Genomic DNA, 18,254 nt, shown 5'->3' with positions numbered 1-18,254 from the left:
GCATGAGCATTTAAAAAATCAGAAAGAGTGCCACTAAACAGCACTAAAACGGTAGAAGAATACTACTACATTATATATTTTTTTTGTGAAAAATCTTTGAATATATATATAAACATTTTCAATATTAAACAAGACTTCATGTCGTTGTATCTCAAGTTATAAAATTCATAAGCATCTGTTTCTATTAATATTGTTAGAGTTTTGAACTTATGAACCTTAAAATCGATTTATGAGCAAAACCAAATTATGTTTTAAATAATTTTAAATTAATTGCAAAACATTAGAGAATAAAAATCAACTGATTTTATTTATTTTATTCAATTATTTCCAGTAAATAATATTTGTTTATATGGTAATTTTACTTTAAACAAAAAGTACTCATACTAATACTGGGTTAAGTTCTTCTCTTATTTTGAATGAAGAAAACTTTTCAAATAATTTTTAATAAATTTCATAACAATATGTCTATCCTACATAACCCAGAACAAGATACGAACAAAACAGTTGTGAATATTTTGCAAATTTTGCTCAAAGGTTGTTATCAACAATTCTGTTGGTTTTCCGTGTAAGGACATGAAAAAGTGTACGTACATGTAAATAACTCAGCTCCAAGTACTTTTATGCGTATAATAAAGTTTTGAGTTCAATCGTTCGGAAGGAAATGAATGAATTATATTGAAAATGTAACTCGGAGCAAAAAGGTACTTTTTTACTTTTCTCATTATTGGAATATTTACATAAACTGCATAAACAACACACAGAACAAACGAATGGTATGACATACGTGCGTCTGATCGGTGCCATTTATGGAAACGAACTTCCATACTGGCGGAGCACAATACAGTGTGCGTATCCCGCATATATGCTAAATACGCTTGTCCTGTCATGTGTACATAATGACACATTCGCGTACTACGTACTCCAAGTTATAATGCTTAAATTACTAACGAAAAGTTTTGTACGTGGAAGTTGGCGATAGACGTGAGCTGATGAATATCGACGTGAAGGATGCCTTGTTTTAATGTGAATATTGTAAAAAAAGCGTAAGGAAAAATAATGTTTACACAATTATAAGCGCATATGGGAAAATGACTCTTAACAAGCACTAATTGATATAAAAATATGTTTCGCAATAAATAAATATATATATGCTTATAAACCAAGAAAAAAAGGGAAGAAAACAAAGATATATGTGCTGTTGTGCGACGTAAATTATGAAGCACTTTTGCCATGTCATTTAGTGCTTAAGACATTATAAGTGGAAACTTCGCACAGCATCAACACTTTATTTTCAACTCGACTACTTTGTGAAATTTACTGTCAATTTTTATTCCTACGCCATTTTTCATCCTTGAGCTCCTTATTAAATTATAGCCTTTACACAACTTTCCTTACATCACTTATTCCTATAGCGGGTTGAAAGGAGAACAGTCAATTTTCATAAATTCTCATTTTTCTTTTTTTTTTTTGTACTTTATCTTTTGCAGATGCTCCTGTTTGTGGCACAAATGCAGTTGTTGTTATTGGTGCATCACTTGAAGAAGCTGTTCCTATACCATGTCGTGTTAACTCAGATCCACCAGAAATTGATTTCGAATGGACATTTTCAAGTAGTGGTGAACATTTTGAAGTGCCGTCAGGACATTATGCCACTATACAGGAGGCAACCACAACAGGCGATATACATCGAACCATTGTCGAGGCAAATGACACACACTTCGAGACATACGGTAAGTTCAAAAAAAAGCATATCAATACTTCTGCCCATAGTGTATTAAGATGTGGTATGTTGTTAGAAGTGGGTGAAAATATTATATATTTTAAATTATATTTTTTATAAAATAAAACTCAAAGTTAAGGGATTAAGTTATTGTGAAGTAGTTTTTGTTTGCACGTTTCATTTCACTCAGCGCATCAAGTATTAATAGCACTAAAATATGTTATGAAGTAATGGAAAATATTTAAAAAATCTTACTCGCAGTAATGTAAGATTTGATACCAACAATATATGTATGTGTAGCGTTTAGCAAAGCTTCAAACACTACTATTCGCCAGCTAGAAATTGCACAAAGCCAAGCTCTGAGAAGACTTTTCAAGGTACCATGGTACATTAGGGCAAATAACATCCTCAGGGACCTCAAGTTTGATCCGATCAAAAAATATATAAACGATAGAGCTTTTAAATTATTTGCAAAAACTGACCGCGTTATCAAATCTCAGAATGGGAGGTATGCAGATATGAGGTCAGTTATTGCTTAGTCTGATGAAGTGATAAACAATAATCCAGTCAAGGCGTAAAGAGGGGTTTTGTAGAAACCTCAAGTGAATAGAGCATAAAAGTGTTCAAGTGCACTGGCTCAAATAACTTCAATATAACAATATATTAATCCAGACTAATTTAAGAACACGACTCACTTATGCAAAGTATCTTTAGAAAAAAATCGTTTTTCTTTTTGAAAATAAATAATGATTTTCTCACAGTGAATAAATACTTTATAGAATTATTTTTAATCAATTCTGGCAGAACACACTTTAAATGCATTCTTCTTAGTTGCATGGAGCTGTAAATATATACTACTGCTTCTATATTAGTTAAAAATGTCATTTATTTTTAACCTTATATTAGTCTTCAGTATTTTTTAAGTACAAGTCATTGCGGATGCCTATTCTTTAAGGATAGCATACTACAAGCATACCATACACATTTATATATTTAAATATATCTGAAACAAGTATAAAATTTCGAATAAATTGTTTTATTCAGTTAAAGTCTTCTCTGGAAGTATTCAAATTAAACAAAGATTTATTTTTTGAAAGTAGATAATCTTTAATATTTAAATTTATTATTAAATAAAACCTATAAGCAAAAAGTATTAGAAATGTCTTCAATACTTGAAGAAATCACAAAAAAAAAATTTGTGGGCATAAATGTATGTTTTTTTAGTTTAATTTAAGATTTTAAAAGAGATCTGAAGGTATAGAAATTCTTCTGAAATTAAATTAAATTAAATTCAAAGAATTTCTTACTAAGCATTATATATTCAAGTGCAAAGGATAATGTGATAATATATTTTATTTGAGTTTTGTCTGCAATTTATGTTCTGCTTATTTTGAGATACAATCTGTGAAATATTTTTTTCATATAAATACCAATTATTTTAGCTAATAATATTAAAAATATTTTTCTAAATAATTTCTCAGGAATTATTAGATAAACCACATTTATTGCTATTCATACTTACAATCTCACACAATATAACAGCCTTTTTGTGTAAATCCTGTGTAGCACATGTGCAACAACTCTTGGAGTAATAACTCAGGCATTTGTGTTGAGTCTAAGGAATTAAAAATGCATTCTGTGAATTCATGGTTAGTTGAGTTTTATCAATATCTTATATCAGTATTAAATTATCTATACTCACAGTTGGTTACTTCTGGTATTGTGAATGCAATGTAGTTTGTCTGTTGATGTTAGCCGAACATGTGCAATTCAAGTACAATATTTACAATATTCCTATATGAAAATATATTACCAACAACAATATTTCATTTGATTCCGCACACAATATCATGGTGTAATCTAAATGGGAATTAAATTTAATTTAAATTCATATTTATAAGCTATAGTATTGTGCAGAACAAATTATATGTGTGTGTGTGTGTGTTGATAGATGCATAAGGATTTAATATCCTTCATGTGTATATACCAGTGAATGTGTGTATTTGTAAAACTTGCAAACTGTAGATATATTTATATATATAATAAATTCTTTTTGTGTTTGTTTTATTTCAGTTGAGACTGTAAGTGAGCTGATATATACGCCAAAGGGTGAAAGGGATTACGGTACACTGGCGTGTTGGGGCCGAAACTCAATTGGCAAACAATCGGAGCCGTGCCTGTTTCAGGTTGTACCAGCAGGTAAGTTTACTTTACTTTTCACTTCCAAAGAAGCTGCACAGATACTTTAACATAAACATAGATCCGGGTATAACAGATTTACGGATATCAATGTCTGTTTGTATGCGATTAAGCATAAAATTCACAAGTTAGGTAGACAATAGTGGCTACTCGAACCTAAAAGTTGACAAGAGCTTATTTAAAAGTTTTGCATGCAATTAAAAAGTTTTCTATACAAATTTGTTGAAAATTGAAAAACTCAGAACTCAGAACTCAGCTTGAAATGGAAAGCCTTTGTCGAGGTAAATTTCTTTTCACTATCAATACATAACGAATTGTATAGATTTTTCTTAAGCAGATTAAAGCGATTTATGCTGAAATGATTTGAAGCATAAATACAAACAAATTTGCATTAAAGATTATAAATATTTTGCAAAATATTTCAATATAAATAATTCATTTAAGAATTTTATTTTACTTTTTTAATGCAAAATGACTTTTAAATTAAAATAACTCTCTTTTATTTGAAAATTGATATGAAATCATATTTTTATATGGTATGAAAACTAACTTTTATATATGATTTTACTTAAATACACATATTTATGCATTGAATTTTCTCAATTTAAACAATATATAATAATTATAACCAAATAAAATAAATTACTTTTTACTTAAAATTCAAGCCAAACCTGGTGCTCTACGCAATTGTACATTGCGTCCATACGTGGTAACGTCAGCATCGCTCAATTCATCGAATCAGACAACAATGCACAGCAATCAAATATTACCAACGCAATATGGACATCATGAATCAAATTTTCCACATATGGAATATGTACGTGAGCGACATCCAAACAACAATAGCATCAATAACAGCAAAAGCAATAGCAATAGCAACAGCAACAGCAACGGCAACAGCAACAGCAACGACAACGGAAATATTAAGAATGATAGCAACAGCTCCGGTAATAATGTTAGGCATGGCACCAGCATAAATAACAACAGAAAAACTAATAATAAAATCAACAATGCTAATCAACAACATAAAAAATCTGCAGCGACAACAACAACAACAAACACAAAAGACTATCAACAACAGCGACAACAAACATATCTACAACAACCATTAATGAATAAGCAACAATTGCAACGCCTTAAAAAACGCACATCATTTACGCCATCGCAAACACTAGCAGCAATCAAGAAGCAGCAACTACGTAAACAACAACAAAAACAACATAATAAGCTAAACAACAACCAAATGATTGTCGATGTGAGCAACTACAATATAGCTGTCGCAGCACCATCCTCATCAGCAGCATCATCAGCATCAGTAGCAGGAGCAGGAGCAGCAGCAGCATCAATAGTAGCATCATCATCATCATCGGTAGAAGCGACATTGTCAGCTTCAACAACAATGTCATATATCAATAACAAAACTGATGGATCATCAACTAAGGCACGAGTGGACAATAAGCGCAGAGTGAAACGTGCTACTGATGAGGCACAAAAGACAACATACAATAACACAAAGAAATCGGTAAGAATATCTACAGCAACAGCAACAACATCAACAGCAATAAGAACAGAGAAGAAGAATAAGTTAAAACATACAACTAAGAAACAAAAATCAAATTTATCACTGTCGAGCGATAGGAAATGGCAGAAAAATAAAAATATGGCAACTGCTGAGAACATTCTTATTGGTAATGGTGAAAGTAACAACAACAATAATAACAACAGCAACAGCAACAACACTAGTAACAGCATTAGCAATAGAAGCAGAAGTAATATGGTAGAAAAATATCATAATAACCGTCGTAAAAACACGCATAAACGTGAGGTAAGTCCGACGAGGGTAATCCATCATTATGAAAGAGAAACGGAAACGGAAGTTGATGCAGCTAGAATCGCAAAAAGAGAAACTGCAACTGCAGCAGTTGTCGTTAAGCACACAAATGCAACAAAAAGAACAAGTAAACATCTTGCAAATGCAAAAACATCAATAATAGCTGCACAATATGAAAGTCAACAACAGCAACACCAACAACACCAACAACACGAGCAACACCAACAACATCAGCAGTATAGTAAACCAGGACAACATGAAGAAACATTGCAGCAGCAACTTACAACTCAGCGAGAATTTAATGACTTTAGCAACAAGAACAAGAACAAGAACAAGAACAAGGACAACGAATTACGAAAGCAACGAAATGCAGACAATGCCAAAAAGGACAATTTAGAAAAAATACGCATACGTAAATCATTGACAATGCAAAATAATATGGAACGGCATACCATTGCCAGCAAAAACAAAAATGGCAGCAATAGCAATAACAATAATGTTGCAAGCAATATAAAAATACCGAATGCACCTTTAATAAGCAACAACAATAACAATAGCAATATGAAAGGACAAGAAAGTCAACAGGAACACAAACAACGAAATACAAAATCCAACGAATTGAATGTTGCTAATATTAATAGTGCCATTGTCAACAATATGCAGCAAACAATAAATGATCTTAATCAAATAGAAGATATTGTTGCTAGCAATATTGTTGATTCTGAATCCGTCAACGACATATTCGATAGCAATTTTACCAATAATGATGAGGATATTGATGCTGATATTGATGTTGATGCTGATGCTGATGCAGAAGCTGACGCTGAAGCTGAAGCAGTAGCTGAAACTGAAACTGACATGGAAGTTGAAAATGAAGTAGAAGCTGATTTAGATGCTGACACAGAAACTGATGATGATGATGATGATGATAATGGTATGGAGGATGAAGAAATTGAAGATGATGTTGCATTATTAAATGCTTTGGATGATGCTGCAACAATGCAGTCACACCATCAGCAGCAACAACAACTATTATTACAACAGCAGCAACAAGAGCAATATGTTCAAGAACCGCATTTTGATTATTCACGCATGGAATACAGCTTTAGTAATGGTGTAGCCACACATAGTCTAATCGGTGGCAATAGTGTTGATATGGGTGAAGGCGGCAGCATCAATATGGAAAATAACGATAATATCGTTTATTCAACCATGGAATTGGAATGTATGCCCGGTTATGATGGTGGCTTGCAGCAGCAATTCTTTTTAGAGGCATATGATTCGAAAACAAAGAAATTACGCTTAAATACGACAAGCACGTACTCGGATGTGCCCATATTCCGCATTGATTTAAGTGGTAAGTAGATACATTGAAAGTGTATTCAAACATTCATCAATTTAAGAAGAACTACTCAACATGTAGTTATTGAAGTCATAAAGTGATTGATATGAAGGGTGTATTAAATGATTAGAAAGTACAACAGTAAGGCATTCTTGAAAGTTTCAGTATTGGTAAATTTTAATTGCTTAAAACGTTGCGTGATAAATGTATGAAATATGGAAATTGACTTATAAATTCAAAATTAAAGAATTATCATAGAAATATTATTCTACTACTGAGCACTGCCAATTCAATAGATCATTGATCGTTAATATTATATATGTAGGTTTTTCATGAAATTTACTACAGTTTGGGATTCGTTGTTTAATAATTTATATGGAGGCACAGCAATACCAACTAAGTGGTGAAGACTTTGTCTGCCAAGAGCTAAACATTTACAAGGAATATATCCTGACAGTTTCGGAGAGCTCTATAACTTGTGAAAAGGTAACACTAACTTACAAAACAATCAGATAGGGTTCTCAAATCCACTCTACTTAGCAAAAGTATTATATTTCGTTTAGGAATCCCTTCGCTGGGATAAGAAATCGTTTTACTTGACATTGGTCTACACGATTACCACTAGTAGTTCGCAAATTTTTTGCCTCTCGCTTCCTGATGCCATATAACTTCTGCTGAGTCCGCTAAGAGGCTTAGGATCAATTGAGGAATATTTGCCTTTTCTTGATTGATTCTCTTGATTCGATAATCAGCCTACTTTAGGTTTTCAACAATTTTATTCAATCGAATACCGTACTGCATGAAATTTAAATATTAAATTTATAAATCTTAGTTTCTAATATTGGGTGTTATAAGAAGTATCCACCGTTCTCTTGGCGAGTTTTTGGAGCAAAATTTTCTTTATTAAAATTTAATGTTTTTTAACGATACCCATATATTTGGTATTATTATATCTATAGGGGCTTTTACCTTTTTCCGTGTAGCTTCATATATTGCATCATCGTGAAACTTTAGTAGTTTATCCGCAACAAACCTTGATCAAGTGATTTTGAGCAGCTCTGCGGTCGTACAATTTTTACTATAAAGGCAGTTTAGGAAAGATATAGTCAGATAGTTTCAGTTCCAGTCTATATAGTGAATGCAACAAATCTTCCCAACCAAGTAGGGTTTGTGATTTGTTGGAATTTATCATGATGATAAATAAATTATTGTCAAATTAGCAAAATTATTACATATCTTTATTACTCGAAAAACTTCCATACTTCATATTAGCCTCAAACTTACTGTACGCTTCCGAGATACCTGCGAATAAATCAAATAATTTCAATGCAGACAAAAACAAAAGTTATAGGCCACAAATTCGTGATGTGAATGTGAGTGGTAATTGTGGGTAAAGTTTTATCTAACGACGTTTAATTAGTTCCAAGTTGTTTGAAGTTCGTTGGTTGTTCTTCCTTTTTTTGCTTTTGCTTTTGCTTTTGTTTTGGATTTCGTATTTTGTTTTTCAACAAAATATATTTTTGTTTTAATGGATTTGATATTGTCAGCAAAACTTTTATGCCAACAGCACCTTCACGCTTTGGCTTGAATTCTTCCACCTCCGAATACCAGAGTACCAGTGTACGTACGCCAGTGAATTTAACTTTGTAGTTTATTAGTAAAACCAGGTTTAGCAGAATCAACAGAAATTGTGAGAGGAAAATGGAGGGGAAAAAGATTTTCCAACAAATACAGAGTAAAAACAAAAAGGAAGAGAAAGTGAAAAAGAAAAACAGAACGCGAAAAAATAGACAGAAAAGTGAAATATTCAAATGAAGTTGTCGAAAAATAAAATTTATCTCTAAATTCCACAGATTCCGGAATGAATAACGAGCAGCATAGATTTGTATTTATAAGATTTAATTTTATGCAAAAAAGCACGGAGCGCAAAAACGGAATTACAAAAACATGGCATAAAAGTTTGTGGCGGCTTAGTCGCTTAACGCAGCGCTGAAGTTAGCTGCAAAATCATCGCACTTGCGAGGTAATGAGCCAAACTTTGATTATTGAAGTTTTTGTGGTTGGCTGGATTTTTACATTTCCAGCAATTTTACTTTGCATATTTTTTCCCCCATTTATCTAAGTAACCTCTCCACCGTATACCGTATCCACCGTATTTTGGCAGAAATCTATCGATGAAGTTAACAAATACTTTTTGGATTTATAGAAGAGCTTATTTCAGTGTTTGCTTAAGTAAGCATATTTAGATACAAATTTATATAAAAGCAAGTATATATGTGTGTGTGTCTATATGTTATAAAGGGACAGCAATGTACGTATGCAACTGTGCTTTATTTGCAAAGGCTAACGAAGCGTGAAGTCACGATTAGTTAGACAAATGCGCTAAATTCATACAGCAAAAGCCGGAGTTGCTTCATTGGTTACTTTTGGTTGCTGCTATTAAAACAGCAACTTTTTACACAATTTTCTCTACTGCTGCTCTTATTTAATAAAGCAAAAGTGAAGTCAAAGTTTGTAAACAAAATAGTTTCTTCCTAAAGGATTAGTTAAGTAAAATGCAAGAAACGTACTCGCACAAAGGAAAGCTCTTGAAACATGCCTTCACTCTCAATAAATCATGTGTGGGCATTAATTAAAAATTTTCCAAATGTATTGAGTTATTCTGCTCTTCGACTTATGACCAAATCAGCCATGAACTTTGCTGGCCTTTCGTCTAATTATCCATGCACTGCATTATTTAGTTCATTTGGAACTTAAAAGTAAACATCAAATGGAGCATTTGTCTAACTTATGATAGTATCCATATATCTAGCTTTCTCGAAATACTAGTTGTTTTATTCCAAAGTAAATGAACTTAGAGAAGACATATGCATTTATCTAATAGAAAATAGTATCGTTGTAACTAAAGCAAAGGAATTATTTGCTTAACTTTAATACAACTACATATCATTGAATATGGTATCTTAAGTTTGTATAAAAAGTCAAAATTTTATTCATGTTAATTATTCCAGAGAACAGTGAGTAGATTTTTTAAATCAAAAAATTTTTTAGTTTCGAAATCAATTCTTAGGAGGACTAAACAGTTATCCCTAAACATGCCGTGCACTTACTGTATTGAATAATAAAATAAACGCATAAATCACAGCTATACAGTTATATAAATTAACTGCATATTTTTAAATTGTAATTTTTTAAAGTATAAACAGAATTGTTTGTAAAGAAATAATTTTAAAAATCACTGATGTGATTTTTGATGGTTTCGATCCGCACCAGCTCTATAGTCGTCTTAAGAATTTGCTGACTTATAAGAATTTGCTGACTAGTTCTTAAGAACTAGTTGCATAAATATAATATTAAATTAATTAAAAGTTTTTTGATATGAAGATTTTTTCATACGGAAATAACTATTCTAGATATAATTTCTCTATTTTCATCTTCACTAAATATCACTCTTAACACATCAAAATTTTTGGCTATACAGTTTATGTAAATGGGTTATGACATAAAGGTCCCTTAGGTACGTTTACTGTAAAGTGATGGTTTTGAGTCAAATATAAAACCATAGCCTAGACTCAACTTTCTGTGAAAAATTTGCAGTTTTAAAGCACATTTACCTTAATGAAAATCGTACTAAGTATATTCCATAGAATTTTTCATACACTTACAATTGCATTGGTAGTAAATTGGTAGTAACTTACCGACTCCGAAGATACTTAAGTTAAAAGTATATTTTTAATACAATTTGTCAGTTGAGACTGGTTCCATAAACAATTTTAGTGCAGCGACATCTATGACATCTGAGATGCTTAAGTCAAAAGTATATTTTTAATACAATTTGTCAGATGAGACTGGTTCCATAAACAATTTTAGTGCAGTGACTTCTATGATTGAGTAATAATAGATAAATGGTGTGCACTTTATCTATTGTACTTACTGCCAAGATTTCAACAACAGTACTAATGTAATTTGCTGTGAGCTGGTATTTTATATTGTGCCACTGGGTATACATCGGTAAAAAAATAAATAAATAGAACAAAGAGCGGGTATGAAATTACGTTAAATATTGTTTAAAAGTGGTGCTAAAACGTATATAAGGCTATAAAATTCGGGGGAGTGGTAATGAATGAATGTTACCAAACTTCTCTTAAATAAATCTCTTTATCTTTAGATTTTTCTCTAATGTTGAAACTAATTAACATATAATACTAAAATATCATCACTTTAATGACGTTTGTTACGAATATTCAATTTAAGTCATTTATTACTCAAGTGAATTTGTTACCACAATCATTTCATTTAAGTATCAATTTATTTCTTATTATTTACTACTTATTCTTTTAATTAATAGACCTAACATCAATGGATTACTATCCTGATCCCAATCCAGCACTGCATCTCGTTGTCTACAGTGTTAATCAAAAAGGGCGCTCAGAGCCAATTGTGCTTGAGAACATACCAATTAATGAGGCGGAAAAGCGCACAGGTAAGCACAAAATAGACTTTCACCAAACACCCAAGAAAGCGAAAAGTACGCGGAAATTTATCGCTTCATTGCAATAAGTAAAATTTATGCTCAACTCAACATTAAATTGCGAACAAACACTTAACCCGAACACTACGGTGTACTCACATAAATAGTTCCTTAGGATAAGGACTGTGCTTAAATATAGTTTTATATGTTGTTTAAATGTGTTTAACTAAAGCAAACAGAAATAATGCTATGTTGAATAGAGCAATAAATGAGAGAGTTCTGTGAGTACTCTAACTTTAAATAATGGAAGGAAAAGGCTATAAGCGTGCGGAAAACTAATTAAACTATCTTCAATACGTATAACATATATTAAAAAATATTTTTTTTTCTAATTTCTTTTACTTTTCTTAATTATATCAGACTTATGATTACTATAATTTTAAAGTTTAATACTTTAACCTCAATTAGTATGCAACTAAAAACCGGTAAACCCAATTTTTCATTCAATTTTGCAAAAAAAATAAAAGAAAAAATTATGGAAAAGCTTAAAATCGCATAGTTTACTTAATCGCCATTTTATTGTTTACTTTCTAAATTAAACTTTTATATTTATACGTTTTCCTTCTACCTTATAATAATTTTAGCGCACCTTTCTCTTATCCTTTTCCGTTGTCAACGTCGGCCATGTCGGCAACATCGTCAGCGCCGCTTTTGTCGCCATAGTCGCAATCGTCTACTGTATTCCCGCATAATAATACTTCCTGAACTGACATTTTTGTTTTCTTTGTTGCCATTATACTTCCGTATTCTGTGAATTTTTGCGCTTTCTTCTTTTAATTTTGCAATTTTTTCGTAATTTCCTGCCAATTTAACATTTTGTATGAAGTTAGAGAAAAAAACAAAGAAATGTTTTAAGTTTTCAGTAGGAAACAAAACAAGAGCACAAAATGGCGTCTAAAAAGTTAAAAAATTTAAAAAGCAAAAAAAATATGCAGGATTAAAGGAACTTAAGAAAAAATTGGAAAAAAAAATATTTGTAAAGAAAAGCATATATATATTCTATTTTTTTGATTTCAATTATAATAAAATTATAAAAATTTTACAAACAAACATGTAAAGTGCAAGAATAGAGAAATAAGAATAGAGAAAAAATAAAGAAAATATATAAAAAAATAGACTTCACATTTTAGCGAAGTTAATAACTCGTTTATATTATTTTATTAATATTATTATTATACATACTAGACTATAATTTCTTTTATTTTATCTCATTATTTAGTTTTCCTTAATGAGATTACTTTTCTGTTTATATATATTTTATTTTTTTTATTTAAATTATAATAAAATTATAAAAATTTTACAAACAAATATTTAAATAAGTTACTTTCATAAAGCGCTCAAATCCTACACTTCGTAAAGAGAAATGAATTAAAGAGTAGAGAAAAAAAAAAGAAGAAAAAAATAGAAAAATAGATAAAAATAGACTTCACATTTTAGCGAAATCAATAACTTTTAATATTATTTTATTAATATTATTATTATATATACTAGACTATAATTTCTTATTTCTTATCTAATGATTTAGGTTTTTTTCAATAAGATTACTTTTCTGTTTATTGTCCTTACTTAAATGGCTTAAAATCTTGTTATTCTAAGAATATATATATCTAACTAAGATTACATAGTTATAACTTGTCTGAAAGTGGATAATATATTTAACAGGAATATGTATATGTTTATGTAATACATACTATGAGACAGATCAGATGCTTTAAGGTCCTTGAGCTCAGTCGAATCTACATCCTGAAGAATTTTTGACTGCTACACATCTCTAAAGGAGAAGGTAGACAAACGGGGTGCTTCAGCTAAACACTTGTTACACCTAAAAAAAAGTCGGGCATATCGTTGACATCATAAAAATTTTTGCTGAATTCTTTCAGTGCCATCATTAATTCTTTCAGTGCCAAAATATGGAAAGGCTTTTTAATAAAATATGGAAAGACTTAATTATAGTGTATGTAAGCAAATTCACCAATTTCTGCTAAGAAGAAATACTGTTACTGTTGCTCCAATCATTCTAATCATTGATATGCCCCGGAGAGACAAAGCTTGTGGTAGGTTTGCTCACGGGATAAAAGCATTTGCCAAAGCTCTGCTTTCAAGGTTTTCCAAAGGTGCTTTTTAAGCTTCGGAAAACTCTTTATATAGTAACACAATGGGTCTAAGTGGATCGTTTGGGTTGTCAGTATAACACAACTCAACCTAACCTAGAATAAGTATTTAAAAGTCTTAGTTTTCTTTGAAGAGGACACTCCTTTATCATTAGTAAATTACATTTACTGTTATAAAGAAGTAAGGTATTTTAATTTTATTAATTTAATAATTTCATTATAGCAAATCATAATTTTATAAATCTCAAAAACACATACATATATGCTAATTTTTCAATTCGAAAAGAAAAAAATATTTGTTTATACATATATTCTTGGAGTATATATTGTGGCCTTATGCCCCACTACGAGAAACGGACACTGAGGAGAAGTATATAACTAATATAGAAAAGAAAATTTTTTGTAAATTTCTTAATTTAAACGCTTTTAATGGTATAGTTAAACCAAAAATTTAGAAATATTTTTTTTAATATTTTATTGTAGCAAGTCATAATTTTTAATATTTTAAAAAGATATGTATCTTAATTTTTTTAGTCTTTTTAACTGAAAAACTTCTTTGCATGTCCTTGCAGTATATAACCAATTTAAAGATCGCTTTTCTTTGTTTGTCCATAATTTAAAGACCTTCACTGTTAGCCTTAAGAAATCTGCGTGAAAATTGCGATTTAACAGCAGGAAACATTTAATTGCTAAAGGGATATAAATGATTTTTATTTTTTCTTTTATTTTTGAGCGATTTTTTATGCCATAAACTGCATAAATTTAAATCGGTTGGTGTGTATATTTTATTGACTTTTTGAATCAACGCAGTTTACCACTTTCAGTTGTAAACAAGAGCAAAACAAGCGCTTTATTTGCAATCTTCCGTAGCTTTTTGAAATGTAAATATAGCAGCAGAATGGCTGCTTAATGTTGAAAAATTACGAAATGTATGCTTCCTCTTAGAAATTCATGCTTCGAGCTCTGCAAAATAATACACTCATTGGCCAACAAAAGCCCTGCTCACCACCTTCTTTCAACTTTATTTGCATTTTAAAATGTAAATAAACAACAACAAAAATCACTGAACAATGGTTGTTATGCCGGAGCCGAGGAATAGTAACCTCAGCAACCTGTACTAGAATTTTGCATATTAACTCAAAGATACACATTCAGACATAAATAAGCCAAGATTTTAGCATTTTTCTTGCTTTTTTTCGAAATTTATTCCACTTTTATTTTTCATTTTTTTATTTTTTATTTTTTTTGCAATGATTATTGGAAAATGGCAGAAGAAGTTTGTTTGAGAAGTTTTCACGCTCTATTGCTACAAACTTCTTTTATTTTGCATATTATTGTTCACTTTGAAAAGATTTTTTTTTTTTTTATACAAAATAACCTGCCGACGCGTGTCCTTTTTAAGGTCCATTTTACCTTTAAAAAGTCGTTTGCATATTCCTAAGTATTTTATTTTCCTTTCGTATGACAAGAAACAAAAGCATGAGATTTAAACCAAAGTACTTAGAAGAAAAATAAAAATAGTAAAGAAAAACAAAAAACTCGGTTGGGAAAGTTCTGTTTTCCTTTTGTTTTCGATGGAACTTTGTTTTTGTACCTTAAATTAAAAAGGTTATGTATAAATTATACACAACAATAAAACAAAACAAAACAAAAACAATTTTGCTTTTAATAGGAAACCTACTTATAATTTATTCTTTATAAAAAATTAACTTATTTATGTTTTATTTTGATGTTTAATTATTTAAAAATCTCTGCTTTATAAGTTACACAAAAGCTGTAAAGAAGTCCTGATTTGTATTAATTCAAGAGAGTATACTTTTCGGCGCTTTAGTTTCTTTTGAAAGTCAAATTTAAATATCGCTTTCAATAGGTTTATTAATGCAATTTCGGATAACTTATTATCCACCTTTTTACATTATATATATCGTAAATGCTATCGTATAGCTTAGAATACCGTCTCTAGTCGAAGATACGAAGAAAGAAGATTCCTTTTACAACATTTTTCATAGTAATTCCATTGAATCGAGTTAAAATTGCATACAAAGATACAATGAAGACTGCAGTTAGTTTATAATTAAAATTAAAGTGTAGGGTTCTTCCTAAGCTAATCATCAAAGACAAAAGTAAAGGTCTGTATGGAAACAAAATGCGCCTATAGGCCTAAGTGGAACCTTTGAATCGCCGGTGCAATCTAATTTAAAGGACAGTATGCTTAACATTTACAAATTCAAGTACATCTAAGCAAGATTGTAAAAGGTAGCTAGGATCACATTTTAAGAAATTGTGCTAATACAATAAAACTTAGACTTAGAATCATAGATGAGATTAAATAATAAAGAATGGTTTTAGTAAAATATAGTTACGCAGGGCGTTATGTTGTCAAATGAGGAATAGCGTTGGCGGAGAATAATTTAATTGATGAATTAATGCTTTTGTGGAATTTACAAATTTTAAAAGAAAATCATAATAATCACAAATAATGCCTCATCGAACAGAATAGTATTGAAATTTAATTTAATAATTAAAAATAAAAAAATATAATTAATTAGTTAATCGAATTATTCTACAGCTGGTTTATGATTTCATTGTAATATAAACACAGCATGTGAAATTGTTAATAAAAACTTTCATAGAAAAGTAACAAAACTCCAGAAATATATGCGAATATAAAAAGTCAAGTACAGCTCTGGATCAATTGGTTACGGTACGCTGATTCTGAGCTTCACATTTGGAAAGACCCGAGTTCGATTCCTGGTACTTGCAGTCTCAAAAATAATTATTTACGAATAATTAAATACAAGAATTATTTCAAAGACCACTGATGATGGGTATTTGGCAATATTCGTATCAGCTGTATGGTCAGCCAAAAATTCACTTAATTAAAATAATATAAAAAATAAAATTTTTGTTGTTGTAATTCACTACTGATCGAAACAACCCCTTTCAAAAGAATATCATTGCATATAATCATTTTATTTTAAATTTTTATATCATAATATATTCAATCTAATTTTTATACTAAGAATCAAAATTCCATTCAATTTTAGAACAACATTTAGTATGTTATTAATGAAAACAGTGTTAATTTAATTCTAAACTTTCTATTTTTCCATTTAGTGATTCATTGGTAAAATTACTATATTCTCTCTGTTGTAAATTCACTATATAAAATAAACTATTTTATTTATTATATAATTTATCTACTACTGAAACTTCTTTATCAATTCTCAAAAAAAATTCCATATTTATGTCAGTTCTATATTAAGTCCACATTTATTCTTTTATCTACCTATATTAAACATATATTCCACGTTCTATATTTGTTATAACCAAGTTTCTCACTAAACACCATTCATTCTACATCTCTATTCCTATTATACTATATCATCCTTTTGTTTTACAAAGCAATGCTTCTTCTACATCTGTATAATATGTATTAGGCTAATATATATGGAATTTACCCTTAGGAATTATTTTTATGGATTTTAAATAACTTATTAAATTATGAATGTAATATATTAATTTTATTATTTAATATAAATATATTAATAATTTCATAATAGAGATATTTCGAACTGTAGTGAACTACAACAACAACAATTCATGTTATATTTTTTTAATTAATTAAATTTTTGGCTGACTATACAGCTGATTCGAGTATTGCCAAATACCCATCATCAGTGGTCTTCGAAATAATTCTTGTATTTAATTATTCGTAAATAATTTTTTTAAGACTGCAAGTCCCAGGTATCGAACTCGTGTACTGCCATAATAGTAATAATATTTCATAATAGTTATAAAAACTGTTATAAATTGTTATAAAGATGGGAATTTTGTAGTTTTTTTTTATATAATTATATCAAGAAATATCACTTAAAATTAGTCTAAATGAAATACATTGAGTTAAAAAAGTAACAATTAGCTCGTAATAACAATTTTGTCACAATTTCCTTGAACAATAATTTCTAAATAATTACTCTAAAACAAAAGATCTAAGAAAAAAAACTGCTTTGACATAAAATCAATTTAATTCAAATCAATTTTGGTTTCATTCAAATACGTATACGAATATAGACACAATTTTTATTGAGTACCTCCACGTTGACCCACACTAATTAATACTGAGTTTTTTGTTACTTCAGGCCCACGTCATGCAATCTAATAGCCACCAGAATTTATACATTTTTTATTAGTTTGACAAGTTAATAAATATTTCCATTCATTTTTTCTCTCCTATTTGTTTCATGTGTAAATAAAAATAAAAATATAAATAAGAATATTATTAGGTTTGTAATAATGATGTAAAAAATTTTATTTAAACAGGCAAAAGTCTACTTACATGATTGACGTCGCTTTCGACATTGAAATTGTGTGAAAATTCCCACTCAAATTAATGATGAAGAATTATAATTATTTTCAAAATGTCCATAATCAATTGTTGACATATTTGATGTTTTATTGATATAGAATTTAGTTATTTTTTAGTTTTTGGCATTAACACAAAAATAAATATAATAATA

At 29.7% G+C, this 18,254-nt stretch overlaps 1 protein-coding gene across 1 annotated transcript; it reads left to right on the top strand.

Annotated features, from left to right (window-relative positions):
- Positions 1-461: 461 nt before the first annotated feature.
- LOC119676634 (putative uncharacterized protein DDB_G0286901) lies at positions 462-11,652 on the top strand. Its single transcript, XM_038087882.1, has 5 exons — positions 462-534; positions 1,488-1,730; positions 3,794-3,919; positions 4,585-7,107; positions 11,441-11,652. Exons 1-5 carry the CDS (start codon positions 462-464, stop codon positions 11,650-11,652), a joined length of 3,177 nt encoding a protein of 1,058 aa, XP_037943810.1.
- The last annotated feature ends 6,602 nt before the right edge of the window (positions 11,653-18,254 follow it).

Source organism: Teleopsis dalmanni, chromosome 2 (assembly GCF_002237135.1).
Source record: "Teleopsis dalmanni isolate 2A chromosome 2, ASM223713v2, whole genome shotgun sequence".
In the NCBI taxonomy this organism is placed as follows: domain Eukaryota; kingdom Metazoa; phylum Arthropoda; class Insecta; order Diptera; family Diopsidae; genus Teleopsis; species Teleopsis dalmanni.
This window is presented reverse-complemented; position numbering and strand designations above follow the sequence as displayed.